The 18,030-nt window shown below is 42.1% G+C and overlaps 1 protein-coding gene across 2 annotated transcripts; it reads left to right on the top strand.

Annotated features, from left to right (window-relative positions):
• Window positions 1-811: 811 nt before the first annotated feature.
• Window positions 812-14,742, top strand: slc35a3b (solute carrier family 35 member A3b). Of its 2 annotated transcripts, none has more exons than XM_061839054.1 (8): window positions 812-945; window positions 7,404-7,641; window positions 9,029-9,183; window positions 9,974-10,096; window positions 10,233-10,407; window positions 11,930-12,048; window positions 13,871-14,004; window positions 14,198-14,742. In XM_061839054.1, the coding sequence occupies exons 2-8, from the start codon at window positions 7,440-7,442 to the stop codon at window positions 14,289-14,291; spliced, it is 1,002 nt and encodes a 333-aa protein (XP_061695038.1). In that variant the 5' UTR covers window positions 812-945; window positions 7,404-7,439; the 3' UTR covers window positions 14,292-14,742. The 2 variants fall into 2 exon arrangements, with proteins under 2 accessions (XP_061695038.1, XP_061695036.1); XM_061839052.1 differs by lacking the exon at window positions 812-945 and adding an exon at window positions 2,280-2,424.
• Window positions 14,743-18,030: the final 3,288 nt, after the last annotated feature.

Here is an 18,030-nt window from a genome sequence, read left to right as displayed (position 1 = left end):
ACCAAAAAAAATTTAATAAAAATTTAAAAAGTCAATGCCGTTTAGCCTTAGACGAGATAGTTTTTGGTTAATTGCCCTCAGGGTTATGAAGGGATGTCTCCACAGTGAAGATTCTCCAAGAAACCGAAAAGTTTCACACCAAGTATTGCGCCATGAGGTGGGATTGGAGTGGAAATTTCTGACGCCCTCTAGAGGACATCAGTGGCATGTCGCGGTGAAAATGCTGAAAAATATTCGACTTCATATTCACAAAACCATTTCAGCTCGTGGGTCAGTTCGGGAAAATAAATGATTGGTTTAGGATGGTTATTGAGATTTTGTGGAAAAATCAACAGGTTTGAAGTTCCTCATCAGAAGGTCAACGTAGTTGTCACTCTCATTCAGGAGCTTCCTCAAGTGGTCAACTTCTCTTTGCTTTTCCGTCAATTCCCTCCATAGATGATGGTTGCCTTCCCCCCCCCCCAAAAAAAAAAAAACTGAAACAAAAAATGAAAACTATTTGCTGGCTCTATGATTTTTTTTTTACACTTTAACAAGAAAATATCAGTTTAAAAAATGAAAAATGAATATTTTGCTACTTTCTTTCTGAGGACATTTTCTCAATTTGACTCAAAATAATGTCTTTACTAAAAATCCTCTCTTTTGTCGTTTTATAGTTTGAAAAATGTGCAAACAAGACAATTGAATGTACACGTGGAAAGAGTTATGAAACGATGACTGACCCTGTTTTCCTCCAGACTGTCACATTGGCCCGGTGGTCCTGTCGCACACAGAACCCGGCTGACCCAAACAATGGAAACTGCAGAAACCTCTGCGAACCAGTCTGCCGCTAATCCAGAAACGCCGCGTCGTAGTTGTCCATTAACCAACGTTTCTGCGGCAGAACAAGGCGGATCTTGGGGAACAATTCCTTCAGCTTCAAAGTCAACAAACACATCATAAAAGGTTAATATTAATACACTCCCAATGTTGCCAGTTATCATGAATATTTGAGCTCTGAAGCCGTCAGTGGCAGCAAATGTTGCTATCTGTCTTTCACACGGACTGTATGACGTTGACTTGTTGATGATGTAGACCGACATCGAATCGGTGATCTAAGGGTGTCACTGAGAAACTAGTTTTTCCCTGAGACTGCGGGAAACAAAGCAGCCAAACATCAACTTCTATTTCAAGAAAGGCTCCATTACATTCCAAACCTTCGGAAGGAAGAAACAGATGAAATTTAGAATCTTTCGATAAGCTCCCTTCGATGTTCACGACACAATGAGGAGAAACATACGCTAAGTCTGTGAATCTCAAGACGTCCATTCCGGCCCGAAGCTGCAGAAAGAAGAAAACGAGCTGAAGGGTTGAACCATACATTTGCTGACCTGGCAAAGAGATTGAGAGAATATTTTTCTTTGTGCTTCTAAGAAGAGAGTTTTATGCTCCTCGGTCTTTCATCCTGATCTAGGTAGAACTGTTCCTTTGCGATTTTGTAACCAGTCTTCCACTAAAGTGAAGCACCTATCACGGCTTTTCATGGAGCTGAGTCACAACTACCTTAAAATTCTAAAAGGACGCATAATATCTCACTGTGAATTTTTCCCTCTCCTCAAGGTTTTCGTAGTGCTGCAGTGCCACTGTGAAGGGTTTCTTTCTCTACACCCAGGTCAACCCCAAGTCAAGTTGCGGGGAGTGCTGGAGCCTATCCCAGCTGTCAACGGGCAGGAGGCAGGGTACACCCTGTAGTGGTTGCCAGCCAATCGCAGGCAACATCGAGACAAACAGACGAACCCACAATCACACCTAGGAGCAATTTAGAGTGTCCAATTGATGTTGCATGTTTTTGAGATGTGGGAGGAAACCGGAGTGCCGAGAGAAAACCCACGCAAGCATGGAGAGAACATGCAAACTCCACACAGGTGGGTCTGGGATTGAACCCGGACCTCAGAACTGTGAGGCCAACGCTTTACCAGCTGACCCACCGTGGCCCCTTACAAGTCATATAAATTGAAAATTATGGCATCATGTGACTTGTGGAGTGAGGCGATCGTTAGGGTTAAAAAGCCCACGATGATTAAAAAAAAAAAAAAGTTCCTCATTTGTACTTGTAATTTCTGTTTACCGCTTTGCACATCAAATAATTTGTCCAGCAGAGGGCGCCTCTTCGCAACGTGTGATTGACAGGAGGGCTTATTCATAACGAGAGGGGGAGGCTCCATCCCTCCCCCTCCCCCAAAAAGACTGGAGAGAGCGAGTGTGTCTTGAGTATTTGGCTACCAAGGATGGAAGGAACATTAACTTTTGAAGCAAGATTTTGTTAGAAGAAGAAAAAGAGGAAAAAGAAGAAGGAGCAGCACAACAACAACAACAACAACAACAAATCATCCTTATCCAATGAATGAGTGTCCACAGAACTTCTTCCACATCATCCTGGTTCAGGTAAAGTTGCTCAGGAAGGGCATATTGGACAGGTTTACACAGAAATGTTGATTAAATGTCTTCTTATGTTCCTACGGAACATGAATTTAAATTGACCAACTTTTTACTTATACGGTTTTGTACATTTTCACGCATTGAATGTGTGGCGGCATCTGCTACCTTTTTTCAAGTTTGTGAACTATAATGGAGTGAATAATTTAAATCAATGCTTCACAGCCCGCATTTTCTTGTTCTTGCAACCCACTTTTGTAGAATTTAATAACCATAAAGAAAATGTATTGTTAAAAAATAGCCTTTGAAAATATCTGTCCATCCATTTTGCTTATCCTCACGAGGGTCGCGGGACATTTGAAAATATGGATGTCCTTCTTTTTTTTCCAACACACGCTGATATGCTTGAAGGCCCTTTCCGATGATCTTATTCCGAAAGTGAGAGTGAACGTGCAAAAAAGGAACCTTGGGAAATTAAATGACCCAATTCCCCAACATGACTGATATTCTGGCGCTGATCTCTTCTTTTTAGGAAACTGCAACATTAGTAGGAAATGAAGGATGTAGACATGTTCAATGGCATTTTCCATGTGAGAGACTGTTTTAAGCCACTGAAAGTTGGCTTTGTACCATGCTGGATTTCTTTTAAATTGCACAAGCTTATCCGAACCAGGAAGTCTGAAGCCAAAGGCCGAGCAGCGTTGTTTTGGTTTTTTTTTTGGTTTTGTTTTGGTTCTTTTGTTTTTTTGCAAAGGACCATTGAGGCAAAAGCAAGAAGCATTTATACTTCCTGTCATAAAAAACCATGTATAATTGACCCCCCACCCCCCACTGAAAAGGGGACAAAGGAGTACTTGTGTCTTTATGAAGCTCCTCAACTCACTTCAACTCTTCCTTGGCTCCAAGATGAAAGAACATTTAATACATGTGAAAATGATCGGGCCTTCTTAAGTGTAAAGTATTAACGATCCCGTCATAATTTGAGCACCACCTGCATCTTTTTACAAGGTGTCTGCATTTGTTCCGTGAGACTCACTCCTCTCAAGGATTTACATCCGGCTGATGTCACGAGGTCCAATATTTGTTTAAGTCAGCTCCCTTGAATACATATTCATCTGTCCGCCAAACTTAAACGTAACTGAGGCATTGCTGAGGAATAACTGCATTTTATAGTAGCAGTTATTTTGGAGGCCCTGTAGCTCAGTGGTTAGAGCACTGGTTTGATAAACCAGGGGTTGTGGGTTCGTATCCCACTGGGGCCTCCACTCCCTGAGAAGGGTTGCGTCAGGAAGGGCATCCGGCGTAAAAATTGTGCCAAACATATGTGCGTTCATCTGAGATGACACGCTGTGGCGACCCCGAAAGGGACAAGCCGAAAGAAACTTTATAGTAGCAGTTATTTCACGACTAACAATTACAAATGTTTCTACTTGCTCATAAGAGTTGAATGTCACAACTTGGACACATAATACATGACAACAATGAAATCAGTACAAATGGGCTGTTTTTTTTTGCGATACAATATCAATTCACACTGCATGATTAGTGAATTGAGAATTCAGAAATCTTTTTAAATTTCAAGCTGGAACAGCCAATGAATGAATGAATGTACTTACTGTGACAAAGTGCCGTTGCCCTCTTGTGCCTTAAGATGCCAAGCGCAAATATGCAGCAGCAGCTTCAAATGATAACTTTTTCGAGATTTGAGATGTTACTCGTCCAGTTATTTGCTTTGGGTTGATTTGAGATGTAAACGCAATTTGGCAGATGAAGAATTCTTCAAAAAAAGAGGCTAAAACTGCTAAATGCCATTCTGAATTGAAGCATACTGTCAAACAAAACATGCAACAAAGAGAAATACATCCTGTGTATTTAAAATCTATAAAAACTGCAAAAAATCTTTTAGTGTGCTAGCCTAATCCTCACATGTAATTGAAAATGGTGCCATAATACATGTAGACAAACAATATAACAACTCTCAAAGGCATGGATGTACTCATCCTTAATGAAAAAAATTACTGCCATTACTGTATCTTACTTAGTCATTTCCAGTAGTAATGAAATTCTTCTTCATTCGTGTCTTGTTCAGGTCCCCGGTGGCTCAGTCATGAGGGCGTAATTAAATCATCACAATGGACAAACTGTTTCATTCTTTTTAATGATGCCAGTAGCATGTGTGTTGAAAAAGTGCAATATTATAGACTTCCACTTGCTTGATCATAAAAGTCATCGGCAAACTTTTTGTTGGTATTTTTAGGGGGCTGGAACTGATTAATGGCATTTCCATTCATTTCAATGGGGAAGGATGATTTAAGAAACAAGTGTTTTGAGATTTGAGCAAATTCAAGTCATATCTCGAAGCGCACTGTATAGGAGGACGGTTGCAGAAGTATTTCTTTGCAGATGAGCTCCCTTCTGTAATACCAAGTGCTGTTTACATTTGGTACAGTTCTTCTTCATGAGTTAATGTGTGACAAACGAGCCGCAGAGTCGAAATATTGTGCGCTCTTCTGCTGGCTGCCTGTTCGTTAGCTACTCAGCTGGGGTGTTCCGTTTCATCGTCACAGTGAACAGTGTTTTCAATGTATGGAAAGAGCGGAGGACTGAGGGGGGAGTTTGTTCGGTGGGGTTGTAGGGCACACACATGCACGCACACGCACACTCACAAACACACTGAGAAGGATTGTGCACTGCTGAACTGCCACACAACAAGGTCAGTGTAGACACACCGCACCTCTCATTCTGTCTAAATTTTACTTTAGCCTTTTTTTTAACCCAAAGGTTACCGATTATTGACTAGAAAAAAACTTCATGATACAACCAAATTTGATCAAAGTCTCCCTAGCATCTGTCATTAAACAGGAAGCTAAAAGATGGTGTTACGGTTGGGATGTGTGTTTATGTCACGAATGAAACAGGAAAATCAGGCATTTCTCTCCACCACCAGCAATCGAGTTGTTCTCGTTTCACGGTCGGGACGAGGTGAAAATAGCTCATTGTTGTGTGCACAGATATGTTTAATACTACGTGACGTGAGGATGACTAGATAAATGCAAGCAAAGTATCGAGGCAGAGTGTGTCAAGACAGAAGATGCGCCACTCAGAACATGTAAGTCATTCAAAATGATCTTTTAGTAGTAGCCCATGCGAGTCTAACCATTATGTTGTGGCCAATGAGTCTATGTCTTCTTTTATTCCTAAAAGTATTTTAAAGATGATTGTAAGCCACATAGACAACTGAACATTTAAAGCGTGCTGAGATAAATGCATTTTTTTTCCATGGATTAAAAGTTTTAAGAAAAGAGTTCACAAAGATTCAACGCAAATGTTTTGAACTTGGGTGGCACGGTGGTTCAGCTGGTAAAGTGTTGGCCTCACAGTTCTGAGGTTCAAACTCGGACCCACCTGCGTGGAGTTTGCATGTTCTCCCCATACCTGTGGTTTCCTCCTACATGCGAAAAACACGCCACATTAATTGGACAGTCTAAATTGCCCTGAGGTGTGAATGTGAGTGCGGCCGTTTGTCTCAATGTGCCCTGCGATTGGCTGCCAACCAGTTCAGGGTGTATCCCACCTGCTGCCCGTTGACAGCTGGGATAGGCTCCAGCACTCCCCGTGAACCTCCTGAGGATAAGCGGTGAATAAAATGGATGGATAGATGGATAGATGGATGGATGAATGGATGGATAAATTGCCCCTATGTGTGACCGTGAGTGCGGCTGTTTGTCTCTATGTGCCCTGCGATTGGCTGGCAACCAGTTCAGGGTGTACCCCACCTCCTGCCGGCCTTGACAGCTGGGATAGGTTCCAGCACTCCCCGCAACCCTTGTGAGGATAAGCGGCAAAAGAAAATAGATGGATGAATGTTTTGAACTTAAAAGTTAAACACAACTGAACTGTACTTAAGGCGGAAATCCTTTCGGATACCGGCAAGTGGAACAGATGATTTTTGAAAGCACACTTACGTGATTCGGAAGCACGTACTGTATGTCGCACATTGTCTGGTCAGATCTTTTTTGGAAAGTCACGTTTTTTTTCTTTCCCAAAACTGCCCTTCATACACAACACACAGTGATTTATAAAGAAATAATGATTTTCAAAAACATGAAATTAACATGTGAAATTTGAGATTAAATCCCGTCATAAATGATCACCATGGTCAACAGTAAAATGACAAAAGATGTTTCAATATCAGGCTAAAATCAGAAAATGAAAGCGAGATGGTATAAAAAAAAAAAGCATATTTTAGATTTAGGAAAAAACACATGCTAACAATCAAGTTTCCAGGTCTGAATTACAGTAAAATTAGCAACAGTCTGGGGAAGTTTGCGAGTTCAGGAAATATGTTTTCAATTCATTGAGGAGCGAAGATTTTTTTATAAGTAAGAACTGGTGGAGCAGCATTCAGACTGATTGTTACATTTAGACATGTAAAAGCACCATGACAGGATTCCACTCCACACGAAATGAACCATCTTTTCTTGTTTGTACTGAAGATCTCTCATTCTCGAGATGTTCTTCATCACAGAATTTTTGGTGGCTTCACAACTCAGGTTAGGGTTATTCACGCCAAGATTTCTCACTTTTTGATTTGTCAATGAGATGGAGCCAAGCAAAGGACCTCTGATCCTTCAGTTTTATGACCTCTAAGTAATCTTTACATGGAGTTCATTTTCACTTTAGGACAGCTTCTGAAATGATAAGGTGAAAGAATGACTTTTAAGGTATTTTTATTGCAGGCAAATGTCAAAACACCTCAAACAGTATTTAAGGGTTAAATCCCATCACCAACAAACAAACTACATCAGTCCTCACTTGTATCTTCTTGCTAACGGAATTGTTTATACCAATTGGATCCATGCAGGCTGAGATGCGCAAGCTCAAGCAATCGGATGTTTTACATTTGGAGACTTCAGCAGCTTCCCCGCTTGTTTCCCAGTTTACTAGGATGATGTTAATCAGTTGTTTTTTTCTGTCTTTTCCCAAAGGACTCTTCAGAACCCCCCGAGGGAGAGTTCACCGCCATGGTGTCCTCCATACATTCCAAGAGACTGAAGTACCTGTCTCTGGGGGTTCTCGTGTTGCAGACCACCACGCTGGTACTCACCATGCGCTACTCTCGCACTCTAAAGGAAGATGGCCCCCGCTACCTGGCCTCATCAGCTGTAGTGTCTGCCGAAGTGATCAAGATCCTGGTCTGCACCCTTCTGGTTTTCATGGAGAACAGTGAGTACTGTCAGCACTCGCTATCACCAAACAGGCCTAGCCCAGACCTTGAGGTCAACACACATTCACAGTCACAGATAATCCAGTGTAGAATATGAAGATGGTGTCTCCAACTGGACAAAAATGTTGCGTGCGCCTTAAACGTTTAGTCTATAATAGTATCGGAATTTCCGGCTTATAAGCCGGGACTTTTTTTACACGCTTTCAACCCTGCGTCTTATGCGGTGATGCAGCTAATTTGTGCATTTTTTCTAATGGCCGCAAGTGGGCACTCGAGCAGAAAAGGTATGAGTGAGACAGGTGGAATGTATGTGCCGTGGAAGGACTTTTACCAGTATGTTTTGTTTTTTTAACCCGCCTATTAACGCTGCATTAGCATTAGCGCTGTGCTAGCTTGTTGCTGCTGTGTTACTGCCGTGTCTCAGTGATTTTTACTGGTATGTTTTTTTTTTAACCGGCCCTGTTCGGGACCGCACTAGCGTGTTGCTGCTGTGTCACTGTCGTGTCCCAGTGATTTTTACCGGTATGTTTCTTTTAACCGGCCCTGTTAGTGCAGCACTAGTGTTAGCGCCACACTTGCGTTAACACCGCGCTAGCGTGTTGCTGCAGTGTTTCTGGCGTGTCTCAGTGATTTAAGTATGTTTTTTTTTTAACTAGCCCTGTTAGTGCTTCCGTGTTGTTGCTACAGTATGTTACGTTGAGCTGAGGTATTAAAACTTTGAAAACTCTTTTTGGGTACCATCTTTCTTTGTAAATATCTCGTGTTCCAATGTGGGTTTCAATGCGGGCACTTGCAGCTTTTACATAGGTGCGGCTTATGTATGTACCAAATTATATTTCCCTTACAAATGTACTGAGTGAGGCAGATAAGCAGATGTGCTCTGTAGGCCGTAAATTACGGTATTATTCTTAAAAGCTTTAAAATGTTTTTATCGAAACTTTGTGGATTTTTGTCTACCACTGGTAGTAGTGGTTGTGGTAAAGCAACATGAAGTCACAGGTGCGCTGGAGCCTTTCCCAGCTATCTTTGGGTGACAGGCGGGGTACATCCTGAACTGGTCGCCAGCCAATTGCAGGGCACGTATAAACAAAAAACTACGTGCACTCAGGTTCACTCCTGTTTTTAGGATGTGGGAGGAAACCGGAGTACCCGGAGAAAAGCCACGCAGGCACGACGAGAACATGCAAATTCCACAGACCCGGGGGCCGGGATTTTAAATGGATTTCAACACATTCTAGAAAAAGATGCGTGATGAAGATGTGCTACGGAAGGCGAACCGCGATCTAGCCAGGGGAAAACTGCACTGCATGTGATTTTGTTCAGTTCTTTGCTCATCTCAGCATCTGCGTCAGTTTCCCGTGACATTTCTCTGTCTGTGTCTGGAAGATTTTTATATGAGGGCCACGAACCAGCAGCTGAAGGAGGAGATTGTGAGCAGGCCTCTGGAGACCATGAAGCTGGCCATCCCGGCGGGAATCTACACACTGCAGAACAATCTACTCTACGTTGCCTTGTCCAACCTGGACGCAGCTACCTATCAGGTTACGCATACACATGCCAGTTCAATACAACAGTTGTGTATGTATTTGTGTGCACCTACCATGTACTGCACAATCTTGGGGGGCAGGCGGTGGTCATGTTTTAAAGGGAGTTTGTTATGGAAAATTGACTTTACAAATAATTGGCTCTCTGCCGTGGAACTCGAAATTACACAAGCAAGTACAGTAAATATTTTCTTATATCCTCGGTTGCAAAACTGGATCCAGGTTTTTGTTGGGATTTGGTCTGAAATTATACTTTTGATTTAAAAGTGAATTGGATTATTTATGAGCAACTTGTTCTTGAAAATGCCTGAGATCGGAGTTGATGGAAATTTCCCCAAATGCAATAATTTGCCATTGTTGGTGCTGAAGCATATTAGTCATGTAAAATTCAAAGTGAGGAAGACAAAAATTAAGCCACTTATAGTTTTTGTCCTACTGTAAATCCTTCTAACTGTACTTTGACTCTCCTCCCAAATGTTTCACGGCCTAACTCAACTAACTCAACACATCACCTCGAGGCTCTTCTAGATATGGCTGGAATGAAATGGGCATTGCTTTTATTGAGATCAGCTCGGGATATGATACGATTCACAAAATGTTGTGAAAGAGCATGATTTTAAACAATAGTCAAAGTTGGGGGCGGGGGGAAACTAAGGTGACCTAATTCGAGTAAATATCATACAATGCTGACCAAAATCTGTCCAAAGCTAAATCCAAGCTCGTCAAAATGACAACAGTGAATCACAAGATCCAAGATTGCATAACAAGTGATTTTGGTTTTATTTAGGTCACATACCAGCTAAAGATTCTGACGACGGCACTGTTTTCCGTCTCTTTGTTGGGGAGAAGGCTGGGATTCTATCAGTGGATGTCGCTCCTCCTTCTCATGGCAGGAGTCACTTTAGTGCAGGTACTCACCAAAACTGGAGAAGCACTCGGGTGTGCCTGCGCTCGTTCCGACTACAGTTGCTTTCCATATTGACTCATAATTGTAGTCACAAATTAATCTTAATTTTTTTGCTTATTTTCTGCTCTATTCTCCGCAGTGGCCCACGGCTTCTGAAGGAGATTCAGAACAGAAAGTTCTGTCTGCGAGCATCCAGTTTGTGGGTGTGATGGCCGTGCTGATGGCGTGCATATCCAGTGGCTTTGCTGGAGTTTACTTTGAGAAAATCCTCAAGGAGACTAAACAGAGTGTGTGGATTCGTAACATACAGCTGGGTGAGCACGATTTATTTATCATGTGTCAATGGCTTTTTTTTGGTGATGAACTATAAACCATTTTCTCATTTAAGGATGTAAATGAAGTGTCCATCAAAAAGTTGAAAGAATGAATGAATAAAAAACTAAAAAGAAAAAGAAAAATAAGGCTCATCATCGAGCTGCGTGACAGCTGGGGCGTGTTCGCTGAAGACGGCCCTTCTCTTGTCAATACGCTATGTTTACTCGTAACAATGCGCTTAAGTGTCTGTAGTCACCTACTGGCTAAATAACGTGCTTCTGTGGTTATGGTTAATAAACAGTTAACGTTCCGGTGTCCCTGTTATGTGGGGAGAGCCACAAACAGAAACTCTGAGTGAGGCATTGACGTATTAAACGACCCCGCCGCGGTCAAGCGAGTTCCTTAGCTCGTTAGCTTGCAGGCTAGCGAACGTAATCAACTCAATTTTGTGGGTCTGCACGTGGCGCATGGAACAAACCTGTGGAGTATTGGATGGGAAATCAAAATCATCTAATAAGTACTAGCCTAGCCACCGGTAGGAGACCACTTAGCAGTGGAGTCGTTCAACTCACTGTAGGCTCACTGGGTTCGCATCCCCCGGATCACCACTATGGATAGGTTTCTGATCATGTCACCACAGTCCCAGGATTCACTTTTTCTACGACGTCATAACTCTTACACTAATCGGATAAATTAACGATGGAAAAAAAAAACTTCAGCTATCACCTGTGTTCTCTGACCTCTATGACACACAAGATGCCACCCGTCGCGAGGCATGACGGGTAATTGGAAATAGGCACACGAGTTCAAATAACAAAACACTTCAGGGAAGATTCATTTTTGGCTTGAAAAACACACTATAAGTATAAGTAACTACATATAAGTATTGAAAGAAGAAATAACTAAAATAGTCGTGGAAGTCCCAACATAGTCCCTTGTTTCTTCAGTTTCTTGTTCTTTTTTAATGGCAGCTTCAACTAAACCTAACTTTGTCTGGACAAATATAATAATGACAATGAAAATAGCTCACAAGAAATTAATAAAAGAGCTGATTTCGAGAGCAAGCCTTTTTCCACAGTTAACGAACATAAATATAAAGTATATTCCATTATTACATATTCTTTTAAGTTTATTGTAGTGTTTTGAGTTAACTATAATAGATGTCAAAGCATTTGTATTTTATTTATTTTTGTCAGTTTCCGTCAACTGCTTTTATGGATGTTTTAGATTTTTGCTGTGTTTTTTTTCCCTCCCAGTTCTGGTATTGAGGTACTTTATGCAGTTATGGTATCAAGGTCAGGATTTTGGTACCGTGACACAACCCTTATATATCGTACACGATTGATCAGACTAAGTCACTCTATGTTCTTTATTGGCCAAGTGCTATATAATGATTTGTATAAGGGTTAAAGGCTATTGCCATTTATTAGCTATCAGGACGCTGGAAGCATAAGGAGGTGTCATTCAAATACAGAGAGACATAAAAAAAAAAACTTTTTTTTTTTTTGTTGTTTCCTGCAGGTTTGTTTGGGTTTGTCTTTGGTACAATAGGAATGATGGTGTATGACGGTGAGAGAGTGAGACAGTCTGGAATGTTTCAAGGCTACAACAAGATCACCAGTATAGTTATTGTCTTACAGGTATGGCCATTAGATTTTCTTTTGCCGTATTCTTCAGTTTATTTTGAATTGGTTTCATATAGTTATTCTCTGTAGAGGATAAAGAATAGATTCCCGTGAGTAGTTCCAAGTTGAAAGGCGAAGCTCTCAACTTACCAGTCGATCTACGTTCCTACCCTCACCTATGGGCACGAGCTGTGGGTCGTGACCGAAAGAACAAGATCCCGGATACAAGCGGACAAATTGAGTTTCCTCCGCCTCCTCCGGACTCTCCCCTAGAGATAGGGTGAGAAGCTCAGTGAGGGGCTCAGTGTCGACCCGCTGCTCCTCCGCATTGAGAGGAGCCAGATGAGGTGGCTGGGGCATCTGATTCGGATGCCTCCCAGACGCCTCTCTGGTGAGGTGTTTCGGGCATGTCCCGCCGGAAAGAGACCCCGAGGACGACCCACGACACACTAGAGAGACTACGTCTCTGGGCACGCTTGGGAATGCCTCGGGATCCCTCCGGAAGAGCTGGAAGAAGTGGCTGGGGAAAGGGAAGTCTGGGTATCCCTCCTGAAGCTATTTCCCCCGCGACCTGATCCGGAGAAGCGGTAGAAGATGGATGGATGCATGGAGTAGTTCCATTGTCTGTTCAGAGGTTGCTCCGCGATTTGTGTTCAAATATCTGTCACTTAAAGGTATATATTGATCTAAACCTCTTGGTATGGGTACCGTCATTAAAACATGCATGAAACAAATGTAGAGAAATGCCTCAAAATCAAACATTGTAACAAATCTCAGTAGACTTCATCTCAGAGGGCAACCAAAGCAGTGGTTCTCAAACTTTTTCCATCAAGTACCACCTCAAAAATGACTTGGCTCTTTAATTGACCCCTCCGTGGATATTGCGCAATCCGCGTCACTGACCAATCAGAGGCCAGAGATCTGCATAAACCAAAGCCCGTTTTTGCGTCCGCCATTTTCTCAGACAACATTGCACGGTCCAGTATAGGTTTAGTTAGCGTTTTATCGCGTATTTGGGTTATTTAACAAAAAATATGGTTAAGAGGTGTAGTCACGGACTTTGTAATAGTGACGACAGGTATCCTGAAAGGCTAGTTGGTGGCGTTCGATTCGTACCCTTTCCAAAACCGAAGACCCAGTACGAAAAATGCCTTCGATGGATCAAACTTTGTGGAAGACCGCATCATCAACTAAATCCATCTAATATCAACCGCAACACATATGTTTGCACGAAGGTATGCCCTATATTTGATTTTCAATTCATGTCTCGTATAAATGAATTTGAAGTTCTTCGCTAGCATAACACTGCTGCATGTGAACGATTGACACACTTATTCTTTGTTGAGCGATATTTAGCGATGATCGGACTGTACAAACTTATTGATTTCTTGCTGGCTCGCGGCCAGAAGCTTAACCAGACTGTGTTTGCACGAAGATATGCCCTAAATTTGATTTTTAATCCACGTCTCGTATAAATGAATGAGACGTTCTCGGCTCGCATAACATTGCTACGTGTGAATGATTGAATGAAATCAGAAGCATGGCGTCTCTCTCAGTTAAGAATGTATTGTATTTAGAATTTATAATATATCGTTGATTTGAATGAAATCAGAAGCATGGAGTCTGTCTCAGTTCAGAATGTATTGTATTTGCCATTTTTACTGTTTGTCTTACGTCCCCGCACGTGGCATGACGTCACTTCAGGGGCGTGGTTAAGTACCCTGTACGGAGGGGTCAATTTCTGGTACTTTGCTGTGTTAATTTGCATAGTTTGCTCTGCAGATTATCTGTGTCGCTCCCACCAGTTGCTCTGAAACACTGTCTCGTGCGCCTGCAGGCTTTCGGAGGCTTGGTCATAGCTGTGGTGATTAAATATGCTGACAACATCCTCAAAGGTTTTGCTACCTCTCTGTCCATCATTATGTCTACGCTTATCTCCTATTTCCTGTTGGAAGACTTCAGCCCTACTCGGTAAATGCATGCATGCTAATGACACTCATTCAATTAATTAGAATTGCAAATCACTACTGAGGATGGTTTTCTGTTGTTGCTGTTGTTTTGTGTTCGTTTAATCTGCTAACGGTTCCATCAGTATTCCAGTGTTTTTATGTATCTCACATCTAACACCTTTTTATTCCCTCTGCTACCTCCCGGCACCTGTCAGTACGTTTTTCTCAGGGGCAGCGATGGTCATGGCAGCCACATTTCTGTACGGCTACGAGCGCAAACCTGCTAGTGGCAGTGCTGTAAAAGTATAAAGGAGAGAAGTCCTCCTGCCGGCAATACTATAAACAGAGCAGGACTCTGTGAAGTGTGGGAACAAGATGGGTGTGTGGGAAGGAAAAAAAAAAAAAAAAACTGTTACAGATCATCTGCAAGGACTCTGAACAGATATGCCCCTGGATCACTGCAACTTTGCCTAGAGAATGAGAAAACTGATATTTGACATCCAGATATAATGCTGTGTGAGAGAAAAGACAACATGATAATCAAGTACTGTGGAATCTTGTTAGAGGGGCAGGACATGATTTTAATTTTGTGAAAGAATTGGTTACTGAATACCAAGTATTCTTTGTCTACAGTGATGTGTGTGCCAAATTCAAAGAGAAAAAAAATCTTGACTGAGCTTCCATCTAGTGGTGGAAAGACAGGCAAAAATATGCTTTTTAAAGATGCTCAAGAAAATAAAGAGATGTGAGATAAAGATCACACATGTTTTGCTGTTACTCGACAAAGACACAGTTACTATAACAATACTTATGGGCATATGTTTTTCCTAATTGCTGAAAATGAGATTCCATCCATCCCTTTTCTTTGCTGCTTACCCTCGCAAGGGTCACAGGAGTGTTGTAGCCTATCCCAGCTGTCAACGGGCAGGAGGCAGGTTACACCCTGAACTGATTGCCAGCCAATCGCATGGCACATAGATACAGACAAACAGTTGCACTCACAATCACATCTAGGGGCAATTTAGAGTGTCCAATTAGTATTGCATGTTTTTGGGTAGTGGGAGGAAACCGGAGTGCAGGGGGAAAACCCACGAAGGCACAGGGAGAACATGCAAACTCCACACAGGTGGGTCCGGGATTGAACCTGGGACCTCAGAACTGTGAGACCAACCCTTTACCAGTTGCTCCACCGTGCCGCCGAAATTAAGGGCAGCACGGTGGAGCAACTGGTTGGCGAGTTGGCCTCACAATTCTGAGGACCGGGGTTCAAATCCCCCGCCCTGCCTATGTGGAGTTGGTTGATCAAGCACTCCTGGTTTAGAACATCCCCCTCACATTTGTGCAATGTGGATTTTGAATGTTCTCCCCATGCCTGCGCGGGTTTTGTCCGGGTACGCCAGTTTCCTACTCACATCCCCAAAACATGCATGGTACCCAAAGTTGCCCGTAGGTGTAAACATGAGTGGGGATGGTTTGCTTCTCAGAGCCTTGCGATTGGCTGACGACCAGTTTAGGGTATCCCTCGCCTCTCACCTGAAGATTGCTGGCATAATCTGTAGCACGTCAGCGACCCTAGTGAGGATAAACAGTACAGAAAATGAATGATAAAGTTAGTACAGCCATTAATGCAATTGTACTAATAATTTCTTAATGGGACTTAAATAATAATCTATAAAGACGGTAAGTACGAAATAATCATTAAAACCTAGCATATTCATGAATATATGGGGCCAGTGCAGCTTCTGACCCCCAACTTGGGTCATGCTGGATAGGCCCACCACTCAAAAGCCTTGAGGTCAGACCTTGACTTAGCAATTTTACATGTATGTATTCAAATGAGGCAGGCTTGTAAATAACTCTGTCTCTGTAACCCGGTTAAAAATTGCTTCAGTTAAAAGTCAAAATAAATAGAGTAGCAATTAGGTTATACGTTTTCTTTATACAAGGGTGTGGAATATTTGTTAAAGTGTGTGTTGAATTTGTTGTCTTTTGGAGGGATTTGTATTGAAATGTGTTTTAATTTGTGAAAATCAATATTTTGTTTGACATTTTATTATTGGAAAGCAGTGTTTAAGAAGGACAGGAAGTGGTGTGTTGAGGAGGAGTTGAGGAGCAATAGAGAGTAAAGGAAAGCGGGTTGGAGTGCCAAGCACAGGGTTGTTTAAAGAAAAGGAAAGTTAAAGACGGACATTTATCAACATTGATCAACGTGTTCGACAAGGACTGTTGACAGTTCAATTGTGATAGTGTGTCGTTTTAGTGGACTACTCAAATCACGCCGTAACGTGGTGCAGTTAACTGTTAACTGCTTTAGAAACTTTGCCCTTCAGACTCTTCTGTCACATAACACACCAGACACCTTCCGCCAGCTGTTCCAACCTGGGGGGAACCGTTTCTTCACTTCTTTACCACACTCTCCATTGCTCTCTGTATTGTTGACCCTAAGTATTTGAAGTTATCCACCCTCGGTATCACTTCTTCCTGGAGTTTCACTCCTCCTCCGCCCCTCTCATTCACGCACATATATTCTTTTTTACTTCGGCTAATCTTCATTCCTCTCCTTTCCAGTGAGTGCCTCCATCTTTCTAATTGAAGAGTTTGTTTTCAAAACGAGACATAGGCATTTTTTCAGATTTACGAAACTCGCGCCAAAATTATCCAGCTCCGAACACACATGCACGAATGCACACATCCACACACATCGATGAATACTTGGGAAAATTTTCTGTACTTTCACTGCACTCTGAGAAAAATTATCCAGCTCCGAATGGATAATTTTGGCGCGAGTTTCGTAAATCTGAAAAAAAAAAATACCTATGTCTCGTTTTGAAAACAAACTCTTCAATTGTTCCTCCGCCTTCTCCCTCGTTTCACTGCAGATCACAATATCATCTGTGAACATCATAGTCTAAGGGGATTCCAGTCTAACCTCATCTGTCAACCTATCCATTACTACCGCAAACAGGAAGAGGATCAGCGCGGATCCATGATGCAGTCCCACCTCCGCCTTAAATTCTTCTGACACACTAACGGCACACATCCCCACTGTTCTGCTGCCCTCATACATGTCCTGTACTATTCTAACATATTTCTCCGCCACACCAGAATTGCGCATGCAGTACCACAGTTCCTCTCTTGGTACTCTGTCATAGGCTTTCTCTAGGTCTACAAAGACAAAATGTAGCTCCTTCTGACCTTCTCTGTACTTTTCCACGAGCAACCTCAAGGCAAATAATGCATCTGTTGTACTCTTTCTAGGCATGAAACCATTTTGTTGCTCGCAGATACTTACTTCTGTCCTGAGTCTACCCTCCACTACTCTTTCCCATAACTTCATTGTGTGGCTCATCATCTTTATTCCTCTGTAGTTTCCACACCTCTGAACATCGCCTTTGTTCTTAAAAATTGGGACTAGAACACTTTTCCTCCATTCTTCTGGCATCTTCTCTCCTGCTAGTGTTCTATTGAATAAGTTGGTCAAAAACTCCACAGCCACCTCTCCAAATTGCTCCCATACCTCCACTGGTAAGTCATTTGACTATCTGCACGCCAGTTAAAAAAAGTGGAGTTTATTAGCAAATAAAATAAATAAAATAGCATAATCGTAACTCATAAAGGGAAATATTATTTCAGAGACCTTTTGAGAGGGAATAAGTGCACAAGCTGTAATAGAAGTTTAGAATAATTATCATTGTGTTAACTGATTAGTTCCTAATTAAGATTGAGGAAAGAACTTCGGTTAGCCACCTCTCGCCAAAGTATTACATACTTGAGAGGCGCTCCATCTCGGATGTGTCATTTTTATTTTTATTTTACAGTGACTTGAAGATCTGTTCCGAGGTTTGCCTTGATACTTCAAATAGAAATGGATGTGAGAGCAATGCACCTGGATTCACTCTCTGTTTCACAAACACACACACACACATGCACGAATGCACACATCCACACACATCGATGAATACTTGGGAAAATTTTCTGTACTTTCACTGCACTCTGAGAAACCAAACGCAGTCTCTGTAGCAACCGGCAAATGTTGCTGAATGAGCCG

Source organism: Syngnathoides biaculeatus, chromosome 13 (genome assembly GCF_019802595.1).
Source record: "Syngnathoides biaculeatus isolate LvHL_M chromosome 13, ASM1980259v1, whole genome shotgun sequence".
In the NCBI taxonomy this organism is placed as follows: domain Eukaryota; kingdom Metazoa; phylum Chordata; class Actinopteri; order Syngnathiformes; family Syngnathidae; genus Syngnathoides; species Syngnathoides biaculeatus.
This window is presented reverse-complemented; position numbering and strand designations above follow the sequence as displayed.